The sequence below is a fragment of the Rattus rattus genome, chromosome 7, assembly GCF_011064425.1.
Source record: "Rattus rattus isolate New Zealand chromosome 7, Rrattus_CSIRO_v1, whole genome shotgun sequence".
NCBI lineage: Eukaryota > Metazoa > Chordata > Mammalia > Rodentia > Muridae > Rattus > Rattus rattus.
The window spans coordinates 124,583,851-124,608,996 of NC_046160.1; the positions used below are offsets into that span (position 1 = coordinate 124,583,851).

The 25,146-nt window shown below is 47.4% G+C and overlaps 1 protein-coding gene across 1 annotated transcript; it reads left to right on the top strand.

Annotated features, from left to right (window-relative positions):
• The first annotated feature begins 13,854 nt into the window (after positions 1-13,854).
• Positions 13,855-25,113, top strand: LOC116906269 (keratin-associated protein 21-1-like). Its single transcript, XM_032909157.1, has 3 exons — positions 13,855-13,884; positions 24,457-24,574; positions 24,635-25,113. The coding sequence occupies exons 1-3, from the start codon at positions 13,855-13,857 to the stop codon at positions 25,111-25,113; spliced, it is 627 nt and encodes a 208-aa protein (XP_032765048.1).
• Positions 25,114-25,146: the final 33 nt, after the last annotated feature.

Below are 25,146 nucleotides of genomic sequence, written 5' to 3' on the forward strand. Positions count from 1 at the left end.
AGGCAGAGAAAGTGAGTTGAAACCAGGAATGTGTCAGCAGGGACTCCAGCTCTGCTCAGCTGTGTGGGACCCAATCCTGTCACACACACAGGCAGGACTGGAGTGTCTCAGGAAAGGTGACTGGGTCCAAGACCTGGGGCTCTTTGTATATCTTCATCCAAGCTGATGGCTACTGGAAGCCCCACCCCTCTAGTCCCTGGGGTCAGTCTGACACTAAAATCTTGGGGTCCCCATTCTCTACCTTCTTGCTTTCCTAAAATGCCCATTCATTCCTACTGACCTCCATCCCCACCCCATAGAATGGTGAGGAACTCAAAGCATCCCACCGAAGGAGTGCAGTCTGTCAGAGACAAACATGAGGGAGAAGAGGAGATTGTGCAATATGGCATGGTGACCTCTCCCAGGGATCACACCTGCAGGGCTATGTCCATGGTCATGCCGTGTAACTAAGGACCCAGACTTCATGGATACTTCTGATGCGGAAGGGAGAGACCATGGGCCACAACCTCCAGGGAAACACCTCACTGAGCCTCTGAGAATGAGATAGATTTCTTTCAGTCTGTGGAAGTCATTTTGGGAACCCATGCAATGGCCTTCAGGAGAAAAATGGAACAAGGCTTCTAGCCCTATCCTTCAGCCATCCCCACTATTTGCTGAGAGATACAGTGCTCCAGCCTGCCCCACGAACCTAACATCCATGACCTCCCTGTCCCTTTGGCAAGCCTCGAGGCAAGGCCCAGCACCAAAGCTACATCCTCCTGAACGATATTGCTGCTTCAAACAAAGGGTGTCAAGTGGGTAGGTACGAGTGCTGGAGCAAGCTCCAACTCCACACAGTAGAACCAAGAACCGAGAAAATTAAAGCCCGAGGCTGTCGGGGCCCTGGCCATCAGTACAGAATTCAACATCTGTAGAGAAGGTGGCCAGCCAGTAGTTAGTTTGCTTTGCTATTTCTATGTGTATTTTTTTTTTACATCTGGGGTTTTAACTTTTCAGTAGAAAACTGGCTGATCCACTTGGAGCTGCTGTCCAGGAACTTCCGATCACATTCAGCTCAGAGAGTTGCTGCTCGATTACCTGGGTGGAAGGTGTAGGCTCAAGGGTTATGGAATTCTTTTCAGCAGGAGGGAGAATTAATTTCCATTGTGGAAAACTTGAAGATGCCAAATGGATGCAAAGATGCAATGCGTCTATTACTGTATATCACAGGGATGAAACTCTCAAGACCTGGCTTACCTCATCATGCAAGCATTATTTTAGCTGTTTCAGATTCACCAGGACCAGGAAATGCTCTGACCCACTGAACCACTGACAGTAACGGATGCTTTCAGTCTGCTGAGGCCATCTAGGCAGCCTATGCAATCAATGTCGCACTGTGTGAGGACTCTCCTTCCCCTGTGCTTGTCAGGGACAGGGGCTTCTTATTTGGGGTAGATATTGGTTCATTTTCAAATCAAAAAGTGAGTGCTGAGAATAGGACCCTGACCTCGTACAAGGTAGGTGTGCAGTGACTGCACTGAACTCCCTACCCAGTCCTCCGTGACCTTTTGTTTTGAGCTTTTATATTCATTCTCTCTCTCTCTTGCTGTGCACACACGCACATGTGTTCGTGCACATGTATTTGTGTGTGTGTGTGTGTGTGTGTGTGTGTGTGTGTGTGTGCATGCTAGTGCACCACGACACACTTGAGGTGGCCATAAAGTGACTTGCAGAAGGAGTCTATTCCCATCTTTCAGGATATGAATTCCTACATGGAGCTCTGGTCATCGCACTTGGGGGCTGGAACACTGGAACATCTACTTGCTGACCCATCTTATTGGCTTTCTTTTTTGTCTTTTGGTCTTTCATTTATTGGAGAGAGAGAGAGAGAGAGAGAGAGAGAGAACACACACACACACACACACACACACACACACACACACACACACACACACACACACACACACACACACACACACCCGCAGGATTCCATGGTTACTTTTAGAAGCTCTAAAGTGGTTTCATAGTTTGGATCAAAACCAGCAGGCTCACCTTTTACACTGAACAGTTCAACAAACACCTGCTCCCCATGTTAAAAGCTAGGCTCTTCCTTATGTAAGAGCTATGTCAGGCTTACAGAGACAAAAGGGTAAGCAACACAGAGTCTCTCTCCGAGGCCGCCCCTCACAGCTCTGTTCGCTGTCACTCTTGGCCTGCTGTCGACTTTTGCCTACTGTCTCTGTTTGTTTTCATATTCCAGACGAATAGAAATCCACATGTAATGGATTGATCTTCATTCCAACTGCAAGGAACCCTGGATTTTTAATATATTCCAATTTTCTATCAGTTCGTATTTCCGGTACACAGTGCTGGCTTCTGTGAAGACAACCTTCAAGGCTAGCCCATGCTTTGACCACATTCTCTCCTCAGAGCCTCCCCCATTCCACCTTCTGCCACCCCAAATCCCCTTCTGTTTTTACGTCATGATCCATATTCCACAGTCATACAGAAGCCTGGTGTTTATTAGGCACATTGGGCACATCTAGAGCAGCCTACGCAAACACGTGGTGAGACATTTTCAATCGGCCATGCCCAAAGGAGAAGAGAACGTGTTTCCTTCCCTTCTTTGCATCCGTAAAAGTTTGGAGGAAGAGTGACTCGTAAGGTAAGGAGCCTACAGAAGAGACTTTCATATCTTTTAGCCAGGGTAGATCAAGGAAAAGCACCATGTGGTTGAGTATCTGCTTTGCCAGTTGGTGAATCTGCCCACCTATAAAGAGATTGTTATTGGCTCTATTTTTTTAAAGGTGTATCACCATTGAGCCAGACATCATACGTACACAGAGTAAGGTCGGATGGTACTCCAGACCGTTTTGCGGGTCTTTGTGACTATATAGCCAGTGAGAACAGGGAACAGTTGCTGGATACAAATATCCACTCTTCCTGGGGATAGGTGGTTATGGTAGAACCATGGATGAGGGAACATGAGTCTTCTCTGGAGCTCTCTGGAGAGTTTCTCAGATCACTGCTGACAGGAAGCAGTTAAGGGAATGCCACAGCTAGACTCGCCCTTTGTTGTCATTCCCTTGCTGTGTGGCCTTGCATCATGTCCTGGCTCTCCTCACTCTCCATTCCTCAGTTTCTCTGTGATTAGGAGGCTGTGAGAGGCCATGACAGACTAGACTAGTAGGACACTCTGCAGAGAAGTTGCATACTTTAGGCACTCAGTGGAGAGTGAATGTAGGGAAGATGTGTTTACTGGCATTTTCTCCACTCAACACTAGAACTGGATTCTAATCCCAGTGGTTTCCCTAACTTCTCTCATAAGTGGCTAGGACAGCACCAATCCGGTGGTATCATCACCACTTCTAACTAGAGGTTGCCTCTAAAGGTCAATATCAGTATGGTTTCCTAACCCAGCAACCTGGTATCTTTCTAGGCGAATGAAGTACTGTAATATAAAAAGGCTATCTACCCATACTATAACAAGTTGTAGGTGAATGAGCTAGGATTAAGGTTCCAACAACGCCCATGCTTGATACACCTCTCCAGGCTGGTGTCCACCCTGTCCCTCTACTGCACTATAACACATAGCAAGTAAGAGGGTCAGGATAAAGTCCCAGCCAGCTGAAGGCCAACATCCAGGCTGTGGACACTGTTCCAGGCTGACCTCCACCCTGTCTCTCGTCAGATTAGCAAGAGGGATTGGGGAGATACTCACCACAGCACCAGCTGAACAGACTGTGGGCTTCACATACACAGCCACTCAGTGTTTTATTCTTCTTCAGCAGTCATGGGTTGCTCTGTGCTTTGGTCCTAATGATGATGCTAAGACTACCTGATGGGAAACTCTCATCTTATTTTATGGAATTTCATGACCCAGAACTGAGAAGGCCTTGCGGGCAAGAACCACTGCAGGATAGGATGAGGGTCAGCAGGGTGACACTTACATGCAGTTCCTCTCCCACGTCCTCTCTCTCCTGACTGGACTGCTTTCCATCCTTTGAGTGTTTGTACAAGCCTTGAATTTCCATGCTTCCTTTGCTCCTTTTTTCCCTGATAGCACTTTCTACTTTCCAGTATCCAAAAGACTTATGTGAGCCCTTCTGCCCAAAGCAATTCTTTTTTTTTCCTAAAAGTCTTATGAAGTACAATAGTCATCATTGCTTAAAACACACACACCACTGTTTTTATCCCAAAGCGTCTCCATAGCTTAACCTTGGCTTATATGTGTAGCTTTACTTACATTCTATTTCTCCTAGCAAAGTAACCAGATTATGGTAGGCAGTTAGACAGTGTCTTTGACATGCTTTGAACCTCTCATAAACAGAGCTGGGAAGGGACATGGACACTGGATATAGGCAGTGTTGAAGCATCCAGGGAGTCAGGATGCTCACCTATGGAGTAGCCCATGTTCCCAGAGGGGTCAGAGCATCTTGATATAGAAGTCAGATGGTAGAGAGCTTTTAGGCCTGTGGGTGAGCCAGGGAAAGCTGCAGTCGACTGGAAATGATGCAGTCACGAATGTGATCTCTTCGTGCTAGTAGATCACCTGCAGATGTTTGGGAACCCCTTAGAGAGGAGTTACACCCTTTTCTGTCCAGATAGTCAGATCACTGTACACTCTGCTGTGTGGGGAGACTGCGGTAGATCCACTCAGCCTCTTGTGTCGAATGTTGGATTCGTTTTGTCTGTCCACTTATTTGTCAGATCAGCCTCTACAGGAGACTTCCTCAACACCCTTCCCTCCAAATATTTCCTGGATCCTTGAATGCTAACCTGGGGTGGAGTCTGGGCCCAATTTTCATGCCATTGATTTGTTAAGTGAAAGAGTGAAACTGCCTCCTCATTGAGGTTGGTCGGACTTGGGTTTGGTTTAAAACAGACTCAGTCATTGCATCTTCTGGTGAGATCTATGTTTCCACATCAGGTTAGACCCTGGAAACTTGTTCTGCTTAAGCTCCAGCAGGAAAGAAGGCCTGGGCCAAAGCCATTGCTTGGAGATTCCCAGAGAGTGAGGGCTAAGAATATGCACACAGATTCTACTAGAAGGTGAGGCTCTTCCCCAGAAATGACCTCCTTGGCAAACCTATAGATCTGTGAAGGAACCATTTTGTTCTCACTACCTAGCAAACTTCTTACAATCCTAGCACATGGAAGGATGCATGTCAAAGGTGCACACGCGCGCGCGCGCGCGCGTGCACACACACACACACACACACACACACACACACACACACACACACACACACATACACACGGGCCAGAGTGTTTATGCCAGATAAAAGGTAGGTTGCAAGCTTGAGGCAGTTGAGCTATTTGTCTACAGGCTTAATTTTATTCTCCAAATATTTCTGACTTGGGTTATTCTCCTACCATAAAGGGTAATATCCAGGAAAGTCTACAAAGCACATAGTACCCACTCCAGCACACGATACCAATGGACTATGTGGGTACTGTGCTATTCTGATGGCTATCTCTGTCCTTCTCACCACCATCGCTATTCCCATCACCAGCACCGCCATGTTAGTTCATTACCCTCATCACCATCATCACCGCCATCGCCACCATCACCATCTCCCCATTCTCACTACCATCTTTGTAACCGCCATCTTTGTAACTGCCATCTTTGTAACCGCCATCTTTGTAACCGCCATCTTTGTAACCGCCATCATGACCACTACCACTACCACCGCCGTCATAATCATCACTATCACGTCCACCACTATCATCACCATTGGTCTTACAGTCTGATACCATGTTCATCACCACCACCTCTACCATCACCACCGTCACGTTCGACCTCATTGCCGTCACCACCACGACCATCATCACTATCATCGTCTGAGCTTACTGAGAGGAGCCTCCGCAGTAAGAGAAAAGTCAGCTAATATTCTAGAAGACAGATATGTTGCTAGGGTAACTGAAGGCTGAAGCATATCCCAGGTAGAAGGAAGAATTTTATGCGAAGACTCAGAAGTCTGTCTAAATGAGCTGGGTTATTTTTAGGAGTTAGCGATGGTTGAAATGACTATATGTCTACACTTACTAGAGCAAAAGGTGTTGGCATCTGGATTTTTTTAAAGAGCTGAGGTGTTAAATGATAGATGGTGGTCAGACCCTGGGAGGTCTTGAGTGGCACAATGGAAGGCAGAAATAATTAGAGGTTGCTGACAACATGAAGCTCAGTGTGGCCATCAGTGAGGAAAAACCAGTCAGAGAACTGATTGGAGATCTCGCCTCTAGAAAGACTGGACGAAGCAGGGAGGAAAGCAGGAATCTAGTACTTACAAAACAATTAACATCAACTAATGAGATTATTTTCAAAATCTATAAAGACAGATTTCTTACTCCACTATGCTGCTGAGAAAAGGTCCCTTTGCTTCAAAAGTGTGTGAGATGATTAAGCATTTACAATTCAGTTGGATATTTGTGAAACTATTTACATAGTGGCAGAGGGACAGGCTTAAGATAGTGGGTTCTCAGTTCATTTTCTTGTTTCACTGGCCCGGAGTTGACAGAACTGCAGAAACATGCCCAAAGAGGATAATCCCTCTCGGCAACTGTTGTGCGTGTAAGTCATGAGCCCATAGATGATCTGATAGGACAGGTCTTCTGGAGGGGGAAGGAGAGCAAGAGGAGGGGTGTGGAGAAGGAAGGGAAAGAACGGGAGAGGGGTGTGAGGAATGAAAAAGTAAATATATAACTTCTTCTTTGGAGACTAATGTCCCTGGTTCTATTTTAAAAGATTATAACTTTTAATGTATGCTCCAAGTGTTCGAGAGAGCTTCTCATGTGTAACATAAAAGACTCTTGGGGAAAAAAAAAACTGCTTTTAGTTTAGAGAGCTTTAGAGTTGATGCCAGGAACACAGAGATGAAACACACTGTCCCTGCCTCAGGGAGTCACCCGTCCATCCCAGGACACAGGCATGGACACGCTAGATCACAGAAGTTGTGATGACAGACACAGGAAACCAGAGCAGAGGAACCCATCTGCCCGGGAGAGCAAGATGGGGCTTTCGTGGGAGGCGAGAGAAACCCTGCAGCCCACAGTGGTGGTAATTCGCTTACCATATGCTGACCATATTTCCTGAATCAAAAAATCAAGAAATAAGATCTGACAGAGAGTCTGACAATGGGGTAGAACATTTGAGAGCAAAGCTGTGGCCACCATAGTGGGCCATCCTGATGCAAAGAGTAGACAGAGTTTGATCCATGGAGTAACCGAAGACACGAGTCCTATATATTGTTCACACCAATGCTCAACTGCCCTAGTCAGAACCCAGAACCGAAGTCCCCAACCTTTCCTACCTGCCTGAGCAATAGTGAGGACAGTTGCTGCCTCAGAGAGAGAGAGCTCCAACAGACCAAAGCACACTGTGAGGTTAGCATGTCAGATTTGAAGGGCTTTTGAAGCCACCTGATCTGGGCATCAACTCACTTCAGCAGTATAGAAACCGAGCCTTCGAAAGGTGCAATGACTCCCGGAGGACAGTAAGCTATGATGGGACAAGGTGAGGTTGGGTGGCTGGTTTGGAGACAAAATATAAAACCTCATGAATTGGGAGACACTCAGACACAGGTTTTGTCACCCTGAATGCCATTTAGTAGATTCAAGTCAAACACTAGAGGCACCACGCTGGATGGTCTTGGGCTCAGACCCTGCAGGATACTGAGGAAGCTTTCACATTGGTATAAGAAAGACAGGAGAAGATGCTGGAATGCCAACCAGGAATACTAAAATGTCCCAAGGACTCTGACCATAGAGTGTGTGGCCAACCTGCATTCGTGATGGAGCAGGAAGGAAAGAAGAAAACACTCACAAGGTTGAGCATGTGCCACTGGGCACTCTGGGAAGAGTTCACTTCGGGTGGACAAATAGGAAGAAAGAATCCCTCTGAGTGGGAAGCAGAGCCTCCCACGCACAGGGTTGGAGCAGGCACCCGACTGCCAGCAAGGCCCGCGAGCTCTCACTTCTGCTCTCTGACTCAGGAAGGGGCTATGCTCCAGAAACTTGTGCTGCCAAGAAACACAGAGAGCCTTCGCAGCCAAGAAAATGTAAGGCGCCCGCCCAGCATGGGAGAAGGGCAGGGGAAGAGAAGTGGCTCTTTCTCTGTGGCTGACAAGTACGAGGAGGAGGGGAGAGAGCTCATAGATGAAAACGCATGGCAGGCCTCCTCCTTCCCCTGATGTGGGTGCGGGCTGGAGGGATGACAAACTGAAAAGCATCAATAGTGTGGCCTGAGTTTGGCTCACATGTCTCCTCTACTGGAATTCTAGAACAATCCCACCCCTGGGATCCGGAGCTGTCTGTGGGCATGTGGTCCATGCAGGAGACTGGCCACCCACTTTCCCTTCCTTTCTGTGCTCTCTCCTTTCTTTCCCTCCCTTTTCTTTCCACTCCCCTCGCTCTTCTCCCCATCTCCCCACCTTACCCCTTTCCTCCTTCTTCCCCTCCCCTCTCATCCCTCTTTCTTTGCTCCCCTCTCTCCCTTTTTTCCCTTTCTAGCTGATAGACAAAACCGGAATAGACGTAATATGAATGGCTCTCAAGATGCTGGTAGGATCTATGCTGCTGACACACTACTGCCCCTTCTTAAGTAAATATCCATTCATATATCCACTGCCCATGTGTTTCCATGTCCACCTTCCTGGTGTTCTCCCAGGTGGGTACAAGTGGATGGTCTTCTATTTGAGCCTCTCCTGACTCGCACCCTGTGTCAAAGATTACTGGGATCTGGACCTTGCCAAGCTTTCACTGTTCCCAAGCTGTCTTGTACTTCAGGCATGGTAAGGGTGAGGCCTGACTGGACTCTGAGGGTGGAGTTCTTCAGCCCAAGCTGAGGGTTTGTGAGGGAAAAAGCATAGACAACTGAAGACTTTCCATCAATTAGGCAGCTCTAGAGCAGCATGGGAGGCAGAGAAAGTCCTGTGACATAAGTGGAGAGATCAAGGCCCAAGTTGGGAAGGATGATACTAATTGCTGTCTATTTAGATGGCCCAGAAAGAACACAAAGAGGAAGAGGAATGGAGAAGGGAGAGGGAGAGAGAGGGAGAGGGAGAGGGAGAGGGAGAGGGAGAGAGAGAGGAGGGGAGAGGGAGAGAGGGAGAGAGGGAGAGAGGGAGAGAGGAGAGAGGGAGAGAGAGAGAGAGAGAGAGAGAGAGAGAGAGAGAGAGAGAGAGAGAGAGAGAGAGAGAGAGAGAGAGGATTGGTTCTGGCATGCAACTAATGTGGCCAGATTCCCCCTTAATACATGAACTAGTGGCAGTTGAGACTTTCACCTTAAAATCAACACAGACTACTGTGAAACAAAATCGAAAGATCACTACCACACTACTGTGAAACAAAATCGAAAGATCACTACCACAAACGTATGAGCATGGATTCATGTGGTAGACCCAAAGACATGTAAGTTCTAATCTGTGGACCTAATGAATATATGAATTCACAAAGGAAAAGGAGTTTGCAGATGGAAATCAGAGATTCAGAGATGGGAGATGATCCTGGGTCACCCAGACAGCACCAATGTCATCATAAGGGAGGTCTTTGGGGGGTGGGATGAGAGAGGAGGTCAAATTCAAAGAGACAGGTGACAATGGATTCAGAAGTCAAGCTCAGACTGATGCTCCTGATGGAAGGGACCATGAGCCGGACAAACCAGAAATTCTAGAACTGCCAGAGGCAGTGAGCAGGTTCTCTTCTAGACCCTCTTTCAGGAATATTTTGCTCTTTAAGGCCCACCCAGGACTCCAGACTCTTAGGAATATATAACAGTGGGCTTTCCTGCCACTGCAGTGAAACTAACCAAAAGCGACTTGAGGAGGAAAGTGTTTCTTTGGCTAAGACTTTCATGCTATAGACCATCATGAGGGAAGTCAGGGCAAGAATCCTAGCAGGAAGAGAAACAGAAATCATGGAGAAACATGCGGCTTGCTCAGCCTGCTTTCTTATACAACCCAGGACCACTTGCCCAAGGTTGGCACCTCCTATAGTGATCTGGATACTCCTATTTCAATCAGCCGTCAAGAAAATGCCCTACAGACATGCCCATGGTCCAGTCTGGTGAAAGAAATTCATCAAAGGACATTTCTTCTTCCCAGGTGACTGTCATTTGTATCAAGTTGACAAAGACTAACCAGAATAGAGAGTATCTGTACATTGATTTACATTCCCCCCAAAATTCCATAGTCACTTTGACAGTATCAATGCGACCCAAATTCATTCCATTTCTGTAAGGGAGGGGCTCAGGTTCTCTGCTTGCTATGTGCTTGTTAATGGGCAAACTGGGTAACCCCCAAGCACTATTGACTACAGAGGGAATCAACATGGAACAGATCTTAAGACTCTGAAATGTGGTCCCACATTGACTGCCTAGAAATAGCCAGAGGGGAAATCGGGAATCCTGATATGTCAGGACACATGTGTCCCTGTGCTATTAGCTTGCTTCAGCTCTCTGGACTCTGGCTCTTATTAATCTACGATGAACTAAACCACGTGGATATTTCAACACAAACTTTTAACCTTTCTAAATATTCTTAAATGCTCATGAAGTCCTGACATATCTGTGGCTAAGTGAGCATGTGTTTTCAAGGGGGAGTGACAATACCCCAAAGGGGCCCCAATGTTTTCTTGTGGGGTTGGGCTTTCCTTTTTGAGGCTTACAGCGCATGTATACAGATGGAGCATATGCAGGGCACTGCACATCTGTGCAACTGGTGTTCTCTAGGGTGGTGATTAGGAAAAAACATCCAAAGCCTCCTTCATGGTTAAAGAAGGGTTTGTGAATCGCGTGTTAGAGAAGGCATGCCATGTATTATTGGCAAAGGTATTTCTGATGAAATAGCTAAGTGTCAAAAATGGGTGATCTTAGGAACTTTCTGAATTCAGGCTGTCAGAGAGATCATGTGATACTTCCACAGAACTATGGGGTCTATGTCACTAGGACTTCATCCACTCTTTCTCTTGGGCTGAGGATTCGACTTGCTTGTTGCTGCTATTTAATTAGACGGAGCAGAAATGAGGCTCACAGAAACAGGCAAATATACTCACCCCTATAAGAAGCAGTAGTAGAGGACTGAGGTATCCCGATCCGCATAGTTTAGCCCCTTCCACAAACTTGCATAATATCTCCATGAAGTCTACCCCATCTCCTACATTGTCTGAGCCATCTTGTCTACTTACCATCCTTGGCCCTGCCGTACCCAGAGATTGCCTCCCCTAGTTACTCCTGTCTGGAATCCTACCACAGATGCACTTAGAGATGACGTGTGCTTTCCTTATCCCTAGGGGCTTCTGAAGACAGCGCAGCTGACACACAGGACTGCCCATCAGCACTTCCCAGAACCAAGAAGCAGAACGGTGGCCACACAAGACAAGTTCTGTCTTAGGGGTGGCTTGCCTATCCTTCCTGTTGATAAGACTCGGTGCGTTTTCCACGGGGAGCCTCCTGATATGGAAGCCTGCTTCTCCTAGTCAAGCCAGCGAAGCCAAGTCAAGTTCCCAGCCATGGTCACCTTTGCATAGAATATCCCGATCAGTAAGATACCAAGCCCAGCCCATATTCAGAGGAAGAAATCACAGTGGTAGGTGTATGCCCAGAGCGAGGAACTGCTGGGGACCACAGTGAAGGTTTAGTAAAAGACAGCGACATCGAACCAGACTCTCACTTGTCCATAGAGACCGGAAGGGCAAGAAGCGAGGATGGGAATATGGACAATGAGAGGAGAGATGAGCTGTCTGGAAGTGGCTTCTGAGAGCATGAGCACTGGGTAACAGTGGCATGTATGGCAAGAGGTAGTTTGTGGGAACCAGGCCAAGCTGACATGAGTGAGCCTCTTCACCAGCACCATCGGAAGCCAGGACATGCACATGATGAGAGCTCATTGCTCCTCTGACACGAAGTGCTAACAGACACGGCCTCCCTATAGATCCAGGGTGACCTCCTCTGAACTCCACCCATTCAGGACTCACACTCGGCACCCATGCAGGTATTGCAAAGTGACCTGGGCTGGACCATCCGTCAGCCTGAGGTTGAGGCTCCTCTGTATGCCCAGTCGCTGTGTAGGGAGAACACTGATTTTTTTCCAGAAGTCAAGTGGCTGATTAGGCTAAGCCACCTCCACCTGAGCACACAGCCACCCCACCCCCACATCCCAGGGCTGATTGCTTTTTGTGCTCACAGGTGGGTTTTTAGCAAACTGAGTAATGAGATCTCATCTCTAAATCCCTTTCCTCTGGAGACTCACCAGGGGGAATCAGCTGGTCTGCCAAGAGCCCCTGTGGCCTGTGTTTTGAAACTGGTATTGAATGAAATCTCTAGTCCCTGCCCTGTTTTTTTTTTCTTGCAGTCAACTCCCACCCCCCCCACCCCCAACTCTCTGCCCCTGCATGGAGACAACTACCCATTGACCTATCTGAAGAATTGGCTGTCATGGGGCCACCCTTTTTCTGTGGCTTTGTCAGACACCAAAAGTCCAACTGTAATCGGGAAGACCGTGTTCCTGGGTTGATCTTTTGTAGTCATTCACACTCTGCCCTTCTCCATCCTTCTCAGTAAACAGTGTCTTGGCGGTGGCCTTTGGGGCTCTTTTGTGGGGGGATTACAGGTGACAGAGCTACAACTTCTGCTTCAGGGACCAGTGCCCTCTCCCAAGTGGACATCCCAGCTCCAGAGCCACACACATACCTGCTCTGCCACTCATCGGGGTAAGGAATAGCTGCTCCCTGGGGATAGCATCCCTGAATTGCAGGAAGAAAGAGAGAAAGAGGCTCTGAGGAAGATAATATGGAGGTTGAGGAGTGCGCCTTTCTACTTTTTATTTGTAGGGCTTTTAATGACTTGATAACAACAATCCTTTTTATTTATGTAATTTCAAATTGCAGTGACGACTTCGGACTAATAATTTCAAAGCGGGCTGCACACAGTTTGTGGGAAATTTGTGGTTCTGTGGAAGGAGGTAGAGGCCACAGAGGGCAGTGTGTGTGTGTGTGTGTGTGTGTGTGTGTGTGTGTGTGTGTGTGTACTCACAGATAAGCACAGTCCTTAGGGCCTGCAACCAGGTCCTTCTAGAAGAGGCAATGATGCTGGGGGCAGAGGTTACTGTGGTCTTTTAACATCAGAATTCACCACAAATGGGTTTATTTTCATTTTTTCTCTGTTGTTTCCTGCTTGGGGAAATGGCTTCACCCTCTCAGAGTTATCACTGTTAGCAGCCACACACACGGCTGGCTCTTCCTTTAGCATGGATGCATTTCCTCTTTTACACACAACAGTGATTTAACATGAAAATCTGGTTTTGCAAGATGGCCACCCTTTCCCTGGGCTGTCCCTTGTGTAAGACTGCTGAAAGCAGAAAAAGAGCCAGGGACACCACTTCTCACAGCAAGGGCAGGTAAGATCACACCCACTGTGGATGGGTGACAGGCCTCTGTCAGACTTGGGGTGTCAGTTTCTTGAGTCAGGTGTAGCACTTGGTATAGTAACAAAACCTTTGCTCTATATGCCAGTCTCTGAGCAAGGCCTAGTGGTAGGTGGTCAACATGCCTCTCTGCGGCAAGGCTGTGGCTGATCATCTCCATTCTATACACAAGAGGACAGGTTCTGATGGTCACGTCATGTGTTAAAGCCTTCTTCTGAGTCAGGAACCTAAGCCAGAAATGTCTTGTACATAAGCGTTTTTTTTTCTTGTAAACTGTATGACATTACTTTGTCTTTCTGTGTACTTAAAAATTCCCTTTGAGGTATCTTACTTACCTTGAAGATTTGCTACAGAAGGAAGGCAGCTGTCTGACCATGTAGGTCATTTGCTAGTGCTGGTGGAGACAGGCAAGGGCCTCTGGGAACAAACAGTGACACACACACACACAGGTGACATGGGCCCAAGTGAGAAGGAAGGGCAGAAGGTGAGTCTGCTAATGGAATCTTACCATCCGTCCACAGGAACCTTGGGGGCCTGGGGCCTCGGCACGGTTAGCTGGGCTAAAAGAGCATGTTTGGTCATCCCAGGAGACAGCCACTTAGCCTGGACAATTAGACCACATATACTGACCACATTTTGTGCTAAAACCAAGGGAATTCCTAGCCCAGCTTGCCCTGGCTTCCCCAGCATCCCCAGGAGAAAGAACTGTAGCATGAACAAGCGTGTCCATTTGTGGGACCTGATGGGGCTCCTTGAGGTTCCATAAAAGATTCAGTGCTCACAGGGGCACAGAACAAGTACACCAAGCCTGTCACAATTTATCAAACGTTCAATGACAACAGTTGTGATACATTTAGAGAAGGAACGAGTAGAGTCATGAGGTAGCAGAAATAATCAACTCTTGGTGTGCAAGGGTAGACAAAGGAGCAAGCTCTGACCCCTCCTGCATGCGTGGAATGGGCGGGGTCTGAAGTTGCCAAGGACTGAGCAGAATAGCCATATCAGAGAGAGTGTCAAGAAAAGGGCCTTAAGCCTCAGTGTTGTGAGATTGTAAATTCAAATTTAACTAAGTGGCTAACCAGTTCACTAATCTATATATACTTGTTCCTCACCTTCTAAAATCTGACCAGAGGTCTCCCACAAGAAAGCCCTCTGCTCCTCTCAATCTGCTACGGCCTCAGTTACCAGATGGGAGTCACTCCTTTCCAGAAGGTTTTGTGAGGCTCCCAGGACACTTTGTCAGGTGCTGCTGTGGTGTGTGTGTGTGTGTGTGTGTGTGTGTGTGTGTGTGTGTGTGTGTGACAACCCAGGGTTAGCTAGAATGCTGGGGTCAAAGCTCCTGCTGGGGATGAGTCCCAAGTCCTCAGCAAATCTTGAATTCCACAGCCACATTCATAGCATGGGCTACCTACAGTTTGGCCACCATTGCTGTTGCCTGACTGTACAATGACTAGATATCCTGCTCTGAGAAAAACAAACAAGAATGACAAAATTAAAGCCACGGGGCATTTAAAATCTGACTTTCTCTTAACACGACTTCATTATCTTCAGTTCAATAACATAGGTTAGACATTCACAGCATTTGTTTCTGTGCGTATGTCTGTGTGTGTGTGTGTGTGTGTGTGTGTGTGTGTGTGTGTGTGTGTGTGTGTGAAAAGTGAGAGAGAGAGAGAGAGAGAGAGAGAGAGAGAGAGAGAGAGAGAATGAGAATATCAATGGTTGAGTTGAATTGACCAAGGTGAATCTGACCTACTTTTAGGGTTTACCGAAAGCTCTGGAGTTCTGACCAGTTTCTGCTCCACAGCATACATAAAGAGATTAAGAAGTCAAGGTGGGAGGTACTGGGCTGAGCTCAGGAGGCCACAAAAGAGGTGTTGGGCCCCAAACTGTCAATCTCATGTGTACTTCAGTATGTGGGACCATGTTTATTTTAGTATGATCTTGTTTAAAAAGTAGACACTACTGCACAGATCAGCTGCAATCAGGATGCTTGACCTCCTACTGCCACCCAGAAGAAAAGAGACCTGGGCCTGAGTGAGGACAACTCCCTTGGGCCTGACTGCAAAGTGAACAAAAGGTGTTGTCTTGGTGATTCAAGTCCCAGCAGCCCTTGTCCATTCTTTTCACTAATAAGTGAAGGTGTAGGTTGGGGAGATGGCTCCGTCTGTAGTGTTTGGCTTGTAGAGATGAGGACTGGGGTTTGAGTCTCTAGAATACACGTAATGAAGCCAGACATGGAGGTACATGGTTACGGACCCAGGGCTAGGGAGATGGAGCCCGGAGGCTTGGGCAGCCATCTGAATGTAGTTGGCAAGTTCGGGTCTAGTCTCAGAAACAGAAGGATGCTACATATGAGCACACATCACACTCAGGCATGTGTCCCCATACATAGTAACGATCACATACACAGACACACAGACACACAGACACACACAGACACACACACACTGAACACACATCACACTCAGGCATGTGTCCCTACACACACATATGCTCACACAGACACACACACACACACACACACACACACACACACACACACACACACACACACACACAAAAAAAGTCCAATCATGCTCACAGGTCCGGGTTTCTCTGGAGTCCCAATCCAGGCTGCTTCATAAGAGCCAGTCAGGAAGCAAAGACGCGAATGTGCCCTACCGTGTTTTTAATCGAAAGGTCTTACTTAGACGAGTTCCCCTCGTGGGTGCCACAGTATCTGCTAAGGATACAGTGCCTTCAGGTGGAAGCTTGGAAAGAAAACTTGAGAAAAAGGCAGCTGATGTTTGGCACTTGAGTTTCAGTGTCCTTTCCCAGCCTGGTAGAGCAATTGTGCGTGAGTGGGGATGGCGGCAGCATGTATGTCCCCATACCTTCCTGGGGAGACTGAAGGACCCTGAATACCTGAGTGGAAGGTGAACTTGATTGGCTGTGTAATTGGGGTCTGTACCGGGGCAGAGTCTTGGGGACTTGGCTGTGTAGTGAGAGAGGGATGTACCCAGACTGGGAGGCACTTAGCCAAGGGTCCTAACAAGATTAGAAGGGAGCAGAATTGTCTCTCATGGACAGATATGCATTTGCTCCAAGTGACAGCAGAAGGGGACCAGAGAGACAATGAAGGACGGAGAAGATGAAACTGCTACGGGCTTTGCTCTCTCTGGTGCAAGAGTCTAGGAAATGCAAAAGAAAAATAATCAGAATGAACACACAGTGTGAGCGTGCAGTTTGCCTGGCAGGAAAACTTTAGTTTTTTAACAAGGAAATTATTGTCATCAGAAGAACTCAGATTTGAGGGATGATTCAATGTCTGGTCTTAGAAACTGTCAAAAAATGCTTTGGGAGGAGAGCAGCCAAGTGTGGGCAAGGTCTTAGAAGAACTGCTGGATTGTACTCCCCTGGTGTTCATGGTGTACGCGGACCAGGAAAAGCCTCTGCTCATGTATATCCATCACACATTCTCTAAGCAGATTCTTGGGGACAGAGAGGTGGGGTCCCTGAGTGTCTTAGACCCTTCACAGGACATAGAGCATCTCTTCACAAGACCAGCCTGAGACTGGAAGAGAATGTGGCACATGACTGCAGCTGTGAACTTAAGACTAACCGAGACAGGAAACAAAAACAATCAGTTACAATGGAGAGAACTGTCCCTGCAATTGTGGAGACGGACTAGCAGGTAAAGACACTTGCTGCCAAACATGGTGACTTGAGTGTTATCCTTAGAAACTGGTGGAGGAACAGGATAGACCCTGCAGGTTGTTCAGGCTGTGTGTACATACGTGAATACACACATGCAAAATAAAGTAAATAGATCATTTTAACATTTTATGGTGCTAAAAAACTGCGACGTCATTTTCTGAAGCAAATATTGTCTGAAACGCAGGGGATGCCATTGAACTTTTGTTCGAGAAGGTCCATATTTCTATCTTAAAGCTCTCTTTATAAAATGTACTTATTTGTGCATATTTGCGTGTATGAATATGCTGTCTTCAGACACATCAGAAGAGGGCATCAGATCTCATTACACATGGTTGTGAGTCACCATGTGGTTGCTGGGAATTGAACTCGGGACCTCTGGAAGAACAACCAGTGCTCTTAACCACTGAGCCATCTCCCCAGCCCCCGTATTTCCATTTATTTTATATTATTTTATAACTTTGGGAATTTGATAGCAGATAAAAAAAGGATATTCTAGGAAAATATACCTTGCTCAGACATCTTAAGGTTGAATAGGAGTTAAACATGACCAGGAGGTTAAGAGCACATGGGAGAGCAGAGACATTGAAAGAGTGGAACCTAGGGCAAGCAAAGCAATTCTAACATGGTTTCAGGGCCCAGATTTATAGGCACAGAAACCTGAGATCCTTTCAAATGTGGGTGCCCCATCACTGAGAGGGCTGTTGGGAAATTGCTGAAAAGCAGCTATAGAACATCTGTATTAAGCCTCCCCCTCTGTACCCCAACTGGTCTGAGCCTTGTCAAGGCAGTTTGGCTGGGTTTTGTTACTTCTAAAGAGTAATGATGCTCTCTAACTCTTCCAGGTGGCTTGGGGTGACACTCCTCTAATCAGCTTAGCTTGTTTGAGAGTCTCTGACCAGTTCTCATTGTTTATATTCTCTTGGTGGTGGAAGAGACTAGTGAACCTGCTCAGTTCCAGGAACTTCCTGAAGCTGTTTTGAATTGTTTACTCCCAATCCTAATGAGCTCCACTATGGTATGGCATATTTTATCTCTTATCTGTCTTAGTCAAGGTTTGTATTCCTGAACAAGCATCATGACCAAGAAGCAAGTTGGGGAGAAAAGGGTTTATTCAGCTTACACTTCCACATTGCTGTTCATCACCAAAGGAAGTCAGGACAGGACCTCACCCAGGGCAGGAACCTGGAGACAGGAGCTGATGCAGAGGCCGTAGAGGGATGCTGCTTACTGGCTTGTTTCCCCTATCTTGCTCAGCTTGTTTTCTTATAGACCTGGGGCCACTAGCCCAAGGATAGCACCACCCACAACTCCCCCTTGATCACCAAATGAGAAAATGCCTTATGGATCTCATGGAGGCATTTCCTCCTGGGAGGCTCCTTTCTCTTTGATAACTCCAGCCTCACACAAACCAAGCCAGTGCACACCCTGTTGTTTTACCTACAAGCACCCTGACCTAAAATACCCCATTGCTTCACTTTCCCTTTATATCCTGTGTCTTGAGGTATTTCCCTCAAGACATGAGGTCTAAGTCATGGGGGAATCTGCTATGCAACAGCTTCTGAGTGGAAGGCAGTGCTTCCCAGGCAGAGGTAAACTTGTTTGAGCCCATGTTTGCAAATGTAGAAACCAGGAATCTTAGAGTTTCTCTGGCCTTCGTCTGTGCCAGGGCTACTGAGTCATAGACAAGAAATTGTACCTCAGGTTTCTGAACCCTCATCCTGGAGTGTGTGCCTACACATAGCATGTGACACTAAGATCGATTGGCACCCCACTCAAACCCTCATGAAACTCCGTTGTCAGAGGGGTGATCTCAGACGTTTTGCAAAGGAGAACCCTCCCTTTCCCTGCTGCTCAGGTTGTCCTCGTGGGCCCAGACCGCTTCTGCACTGCATGTAGGCAAGACTATGCCAGCAAGACAAGTGAATGGTCAGCCTGATAAATGGTTAGCCACCGGGAAGTCTTGAGTGCTTATTTGATGGACCATGGTTTCTGGCCTGGTTACCCATCTCTTTCCATCACAGCCATGCTAAGGAGGATTATGATCCACACTGAGGGATTCTGGGAGATCCCAGTATGATATTTTGTCCTGGCCTTGGAGCCAGTGGGAATGGAGTGAGGAGTGAGAAATGCCTGGGTGGATTACTGACATCCTGATTTTCTGGGAAATAACAAGTCTAATTCCCAGTAAAATGTCATTAGAATTTGCCAGGTCCTCTGACAGGGAAAATGAAAAGCCCTTCCTAGAAGTTTGTCATGCTGTGTGGTTTCCGAAACATTCTAAGGACTTTGTAGAGAAATATACTGCGCCTATACGATTTGGGACTAATGCTAATTTCCCGGCTTCCTCAAATGTATGGGGCTGTCTTTAAGCAGAAGTAAACTGCAAAAGCCCAGGATGGTTATTTTATTTTTCAAACAATGTCTGTGAGAACAGGGGATTTGAGGTTTACCCAGCCTGAGTCTCACCCTTGCTACTTCCCAGGCTTGTACCCTTAGAGACCACACTTCAGTTCACAAAGCCCTGATTGGGTTGCCTGTACCATGATGCTAATGGAGTATCTCCCTCCTGGGTTTGTCAGGAGCTTTTCCTGCCCCACTCCTCCTCCATCTTGAGCACTTAGCATCATGCCCTGCATAACACAAGTAAACAATGATCACAACTCCCTTCCATTCTCGTCTCCCACGTGCAGACACAGGCACCGAAGCTAAGCTGTGTTACATAAACGACCTCTCCTGTCCTCTTCTCCTTGCTGAAGGCACCGAACGGCTCTGGTGGCGAGCATCCTCCCAGAGTGGTTTGTTTGCCCACAGAGCTCTTCAGTGTCCGGGCAGTTGTTTCTCGTAGCAGTTAAATGTCTGTGGCCCTGAACTTTGCGGAGAGACGATGCGGGTTGACCGATTAGGTGTTGAAGTGTACAGCAAAGAGAACCCCAGTCCTTTCTTGTGATAATTGAAGTCATTTCAATTCATTTCCTTCTGGGTTGGACAGAGACATGTTTGCAATAGTGAGCGAGTCTTGAGGGAATCCATTGACCTGAGCCGTCGTATAATGCGTGAAGTTAATGGACAAAAAATGATATTCATCTTCAGTTTATAATAGCGTTTTCACCACGGCACCTAAGCACAGAGGTGGCGAGCACGCTGTTGGAGCAGCAGCCACTCCGCTGGCAGACGCGTGACCTTTGCTGTATCTAACAATTATTGGATCTATGGTGAAATAAAATAAAAACCAACACAAGTTTTGACACTAAGATAATAAATTATAAATTATGGAAGTCGACGCCACCGAGGATCTTGTAAACAACAGGCTGGTCTCTTAGCAACAGCCCAAGGAGAGAGCAGTTGTTAGTAGCAAGGGAGCTGACAGGATTTGTCGTGTTGTGTTTCTGCTGAGGGCCAGAAGCTACACTTTAGCACCTGCCTCCATACCCCTTCCTGACCAGGTCCTCTTTACCTAGTGGCCAGCTGTAGACCAAGACCTAGCCTGGTATTTAAGAGACTCTGTCACCCAAACCAGGCGACCAGATTCTAAGGAGAAAACAAACAGCGGCAGATTCAAGTGGCGAAGACGCGGTGTGGCTATCCGTCTTGGCAAGAGAGGCTTCGATGTTTCTGCAGTAGGTAATGGTCAACAGAGAGGCCCGCAACTGGTCAAATGACAAAGAATGGACATGTGTCCCTGTCTCAGCCCTAAATAGGACATCTGTTTCACATCCTCCAAGGTACAGGGAGCGTTATGGAAAAGAGGAAGAAAGGATCATAAAAGCCAGGAAAGGAGAAGGATGCGATGATGTGACATTCTGTCTTCTGCAAATGACAGGGCTAATGTATCCAGGAACACACAGCAGCTATGGCTACAGTACCAGCATAAAATAAGACAGGGATGTAGGTAGGAGTTGGCGGGAGGAAGAAGGGGTCTGAAGGAGTGGGGATCAGTAAGAGAGGTATGGGCTGGTTTTGTGCATAATACATTACATACACATATACAACTATCAATAATTAAATTAAAAATAAACAGGCAAAGGAGGGGAAAAACAGGGCTGTGACTCAGGGCAGCACTTAGCCAAGTTGTAATCGTGTCAGGACTCAGGTGGGACGGAAGTGGGTCAATACCGTGCCGTCTGATGTTGTGTAGAACTATGACTCTAAACAGAGTCGGGGTAGGAGTCTCCTCTCTTCCCCACCCCCAACTCCCTTTGGCTTTAAAAAAATCTCACTTAGGGTGGCTGTCATGAAAGAATGTAGACAAGAGTTTGACAGTGTGCCAAGTCGGTTTATTTTTAAATGTTGTTCCCCCAAAGCACCAGAATATTAAGTTGGAGCAAATGTTGCTTGGAAGAGTCAAGGGGTTGTGGTCCCAAGACAGCCAAGGAGGGGTGATGGTGTGAAGGTTCGCAGATGTTAATGGACCAATTCAAGGGCTGGCAGGATGGGTCCCCTGGAAGGGGTTTTTCCAGTCCGAGTGTGAGATTGTGTGTGAGCGCTGTGTCTTCCAACTGCAGGGCATTTCAGGGTCTGAGTGGGAAGGGAGCTTTGCTTTAATTAATTAGGTGTTTACCTCGGGCTTCTTCCCTCCGAGGTTTAGACAATCACCTGCCCACACGTGAGGAACAGGATTGTGTACATTCTCTTGGAAAAGGGGTTTTAAGAAATAGCTAATTCTTCATTATCTGGCCGACAGTGGAGGCATGCGTGCTAAGCCTATGTAGAACATTCTTACGAAAAAATACCAGCCCGTAAGGTCCCAGGACCCATGTTCTGGGTATTATGGACTTTGTGTGGTTTATTGTTCCATAAAAACTTTGGCCACCTACATCATGATTTCTTAAGGATAATTTGGCACGCCGTTTTGAACTTTTTGTATGGATAAGTGTGCCATTAGAGGAGAGAGGGAAAAGTCTCTGCTTTTCCCCAGGGCCTCATTTTTCTCCCAGCTCCTCTGATGTCAAGAATGAGCAGAGGCTCTGACTTCCGAAGTGATTAGTTCCCATCCCGAGGAGTCTGAATATATTTGTGTTCAGAAGGCCGTCTGCTGGGAGGAAGTTCTACCTGGGGAGAGGTCCGGGTCCCACCGGGATGAGGCTTTCAGTTTGTAAGATACCTGTCAGGGACCCATGGGTCAGAGTCATTTCACAAACACCTACACAGGATTTCCAGCTACAGGGACACGTGATGGCACGCCTACTCCATTTTTATGATGAGACCATGGAGGCCAGGACCTAGGAGTCACTGACCTAAGCCTAAGGCCAGAGACTGGTTTCAATGCAGGAAGCAATGGCTTCAGAAGCAAAGCTTTCTCCACCACAGCACCCTGCACTGGTGACAGTTCATGCTGGGCTTCCGGTGTAATCCCGCTTCTTACCACAGTGATAGGTCCTCCTTTCTCTATTTCTCTTCCGACTTCATTTTCTTCTCCCCAAATAAACACACCCCAGGATCCAAGAATACACCCTCCGTCCCCCAACTATCTTAGGCTGTATTTGTAGACCTAAATTTTCAGTCTCCGTAACAACATCCTTCCGTATAGGTATGCCCAACACTTTCTTCCTCTTTAATTTGTTTATAGCCCATGCGCACTTTGAGAAAGTAAAAAGCCACCCGAATTTTTTTGATGTGTTTGGTTTCACTGATCTTGACCGCCCCCCTATAGTGGAGGAGAATGCTGAGCTGTGAATTTTCTCCCCTTTTCTTCCTGACTGAAAACCACCAAGGCACACTTTTCCCAGAGCCTAACGCCCTTGCAGCAAACAACTTTGAAGCGAAGAGTCCTGTCTTACACCGTAAACAATTCTAGTCCAGTCTGAGCTCAGCAAAATGCATTTTCTCCTTTTATGGTTGAGCCTGCCTGTCTCTAAGAGCCACCAAATGACCTACGTGGTCAATGGGATCAGAGTGAGAATCCAGGACATGGCCAGGTCTTGCGGGGGACTGGCTGTGCAAACAGGTGCAGGAAATGTTTGCTCGCTCAGGTCCTTGAATCCAGTCCAGGGCAGATTCTCCCAAGATGCCTGGTTTGTACTGATGCTGGGGATAAATATCACACCTAGTATGGAAGCTCTACCGTCCCCCTGTACTGGCTTTGTTGATCCTACCTACATTTTGGGAAGAAGTGGGCTGTCCAGACAGAAGACAGGGCCCAGCAGCTCCCTCGTGCTTGGCTTTCTTGGGGTTGGGAGCCCAGGTCCTGCCCAGTGCCTCACCCTGTGCAAGAGCCTGTCCATGCAGCACCTCCAGGCATTCGCCCCACAATGCAGTGCTGCTTTGGCAGCGGCTCAGCAGAAGACTAAACAGTTGGCCCCGTTTCAACACGGCTGCCAAGATTTGGCAACCGGAGAGTTACAGGGAAGCCTCAGACTGCTAAACCCTTTCACATTTTTAATTAGATCCACACACCCATGTCTTTGAGCTATCATAAATATACAGATGACACGGAGAACATTATTCAGGGTTAATAAAAAAGGGGGGGGAGCAAACGGTACGAGGGTGTATCTTATCTTTGGAAAATAATTCATAATTTATTTGGGGGCCGAGGGAGAAGAGAGACTAGGAGTATTTGTGTTGGCAGAACCAGGCCTGAGGTGAGACTCTGCCTCTAAATCCGGCCTCGCAGATCTCTGCACACAGGATTCTGTCCTAGGCTTTGGGAAGATGACCAGAAGGGGGCATTAGTGTCAGGGATCAGCCTGCAGCCCAGCCCCAAAGACCGAGTACAATGTATGCACGGCAAGCCACCCTGCCTTCACTTATAGATGGCAGTCATGGAGCTGCAGCGTTTGTGCCTTGGCCCTCAGAAAGCAAGGCCTTTTGCTTCATTCGTTTGTGCTATATCCTTGAGTCTCCTTCTCCGCACTGCTTTGAGCATCCTTCTGCACATCTCTCTTGCTCCTTATTCTTCTAAGTCTTCTGCCATAGCAAGCCCCGTTGCTCCCCCACAGATGGCCTTCAGCTGCCCTCAGCTCCCAGGGGATTGGACTTGGAGCAGAGAGAATATGCTGGGCCCCGTCTGACGTTTGGGGATGTGGGGCTGTCTGCTCTGTGGCTCAAGATGCTTGCTGGGAAAGTTTGTTTGTCTTTTTTCGTGTGGTTGTTGTTGGTGGTGATTTTGTTGTTTTGTTTTGTGTTTTTCTTACCATGATGACCTCACAGCTTGGTTCTGGGGTTCGAATTAGCCCACATGCACAGGGCCCAGATTCAGTGCATGTGTCACACTTGTTGTTGTTGCTGCTGCTGTTGTCGTCAGTATCTAGGGTATCTCACGGGTCTCTCAGAGCCTCCGCTACAAAACAAAAGCATTAACTGTACTACTGCTGCCTGATGCGTCCTGAGATCTGCCTGCTCTGCCCTGTTTCTTCTCCTGCAGGCCCAGACCGCCCATCTCCCCCACACCTGCCATCAACTGAGAAGGTACATGAACCAAACCCATGGCCATGGCTATGACAATGCCTATGGCTATCCCTGTGGCTGTGGCTATGGCTATAGTTATATCTATGTCTATGGCTAGAGTTGGGGCCATGACTATTCCCATGGCTATGGCTAAGCCTGTGACTATGGCTATGGTTATGGTTATGGTTATGCCTGTGGCTATGGCTATACCTATAGTTATGGTTGTGGCTATGGATACGGTTATGCCTGTGGCTATGGCTATGGTTATGGTTATGTCCACTGCTATGGCTATGCCTATAGTTATGGTTATGCCTGTGGCTATGGCTATGATTGTGGCTATGCCTATGGCTATGGTTGTGTCTGTGTCTATGTCTATGGTCATGGCTATGGCTATGTCTGTGACTATGTCTATGGTTATAGCTATGTTTGTGGCTATGGTGATGGCTATGGTTATGGCTATGTCTGTGGCTATGACGATGGCTATGGCTATGGCTATGGCTATGGTTATGGTTATGGCTATGGCTATGGCTGTGGTTATGGCTATGGTTATGGCTATGGTTATGGCTATGGTTATGGCTATGGCTATGGCTATGGTTATGGCTGCGTCCATGCCTATGCCTATGGAGGCACTTGACTTTGAAGGCATGTTCAAGAGAAGATAAATTGT

Excerpts from the sequence above, each read along its gene's own strand:
- LOC116906269 (XM_032909157.1), top strand. The coding sequence starts at position 13,855 with ATGGGCCCAAGTGAGAAGGAAGGGCAGAAG. Across the intron at positions 13,885-24,456 it reads GTGAGAAGGAAGGGCAGAAG|GCCCAGACCGCCCATCTCCC; the intron begins GTGAGTCTGCTA and ends CTTCTCCTGCAG. Across the intron at positions 24,575-24,634 it reads TGGCTGTGGCTATGGCTATA|CCTGTGACTATGGCTATGGT; the intron begins GTTATATCTATG and ends GCTATGGCTAAG.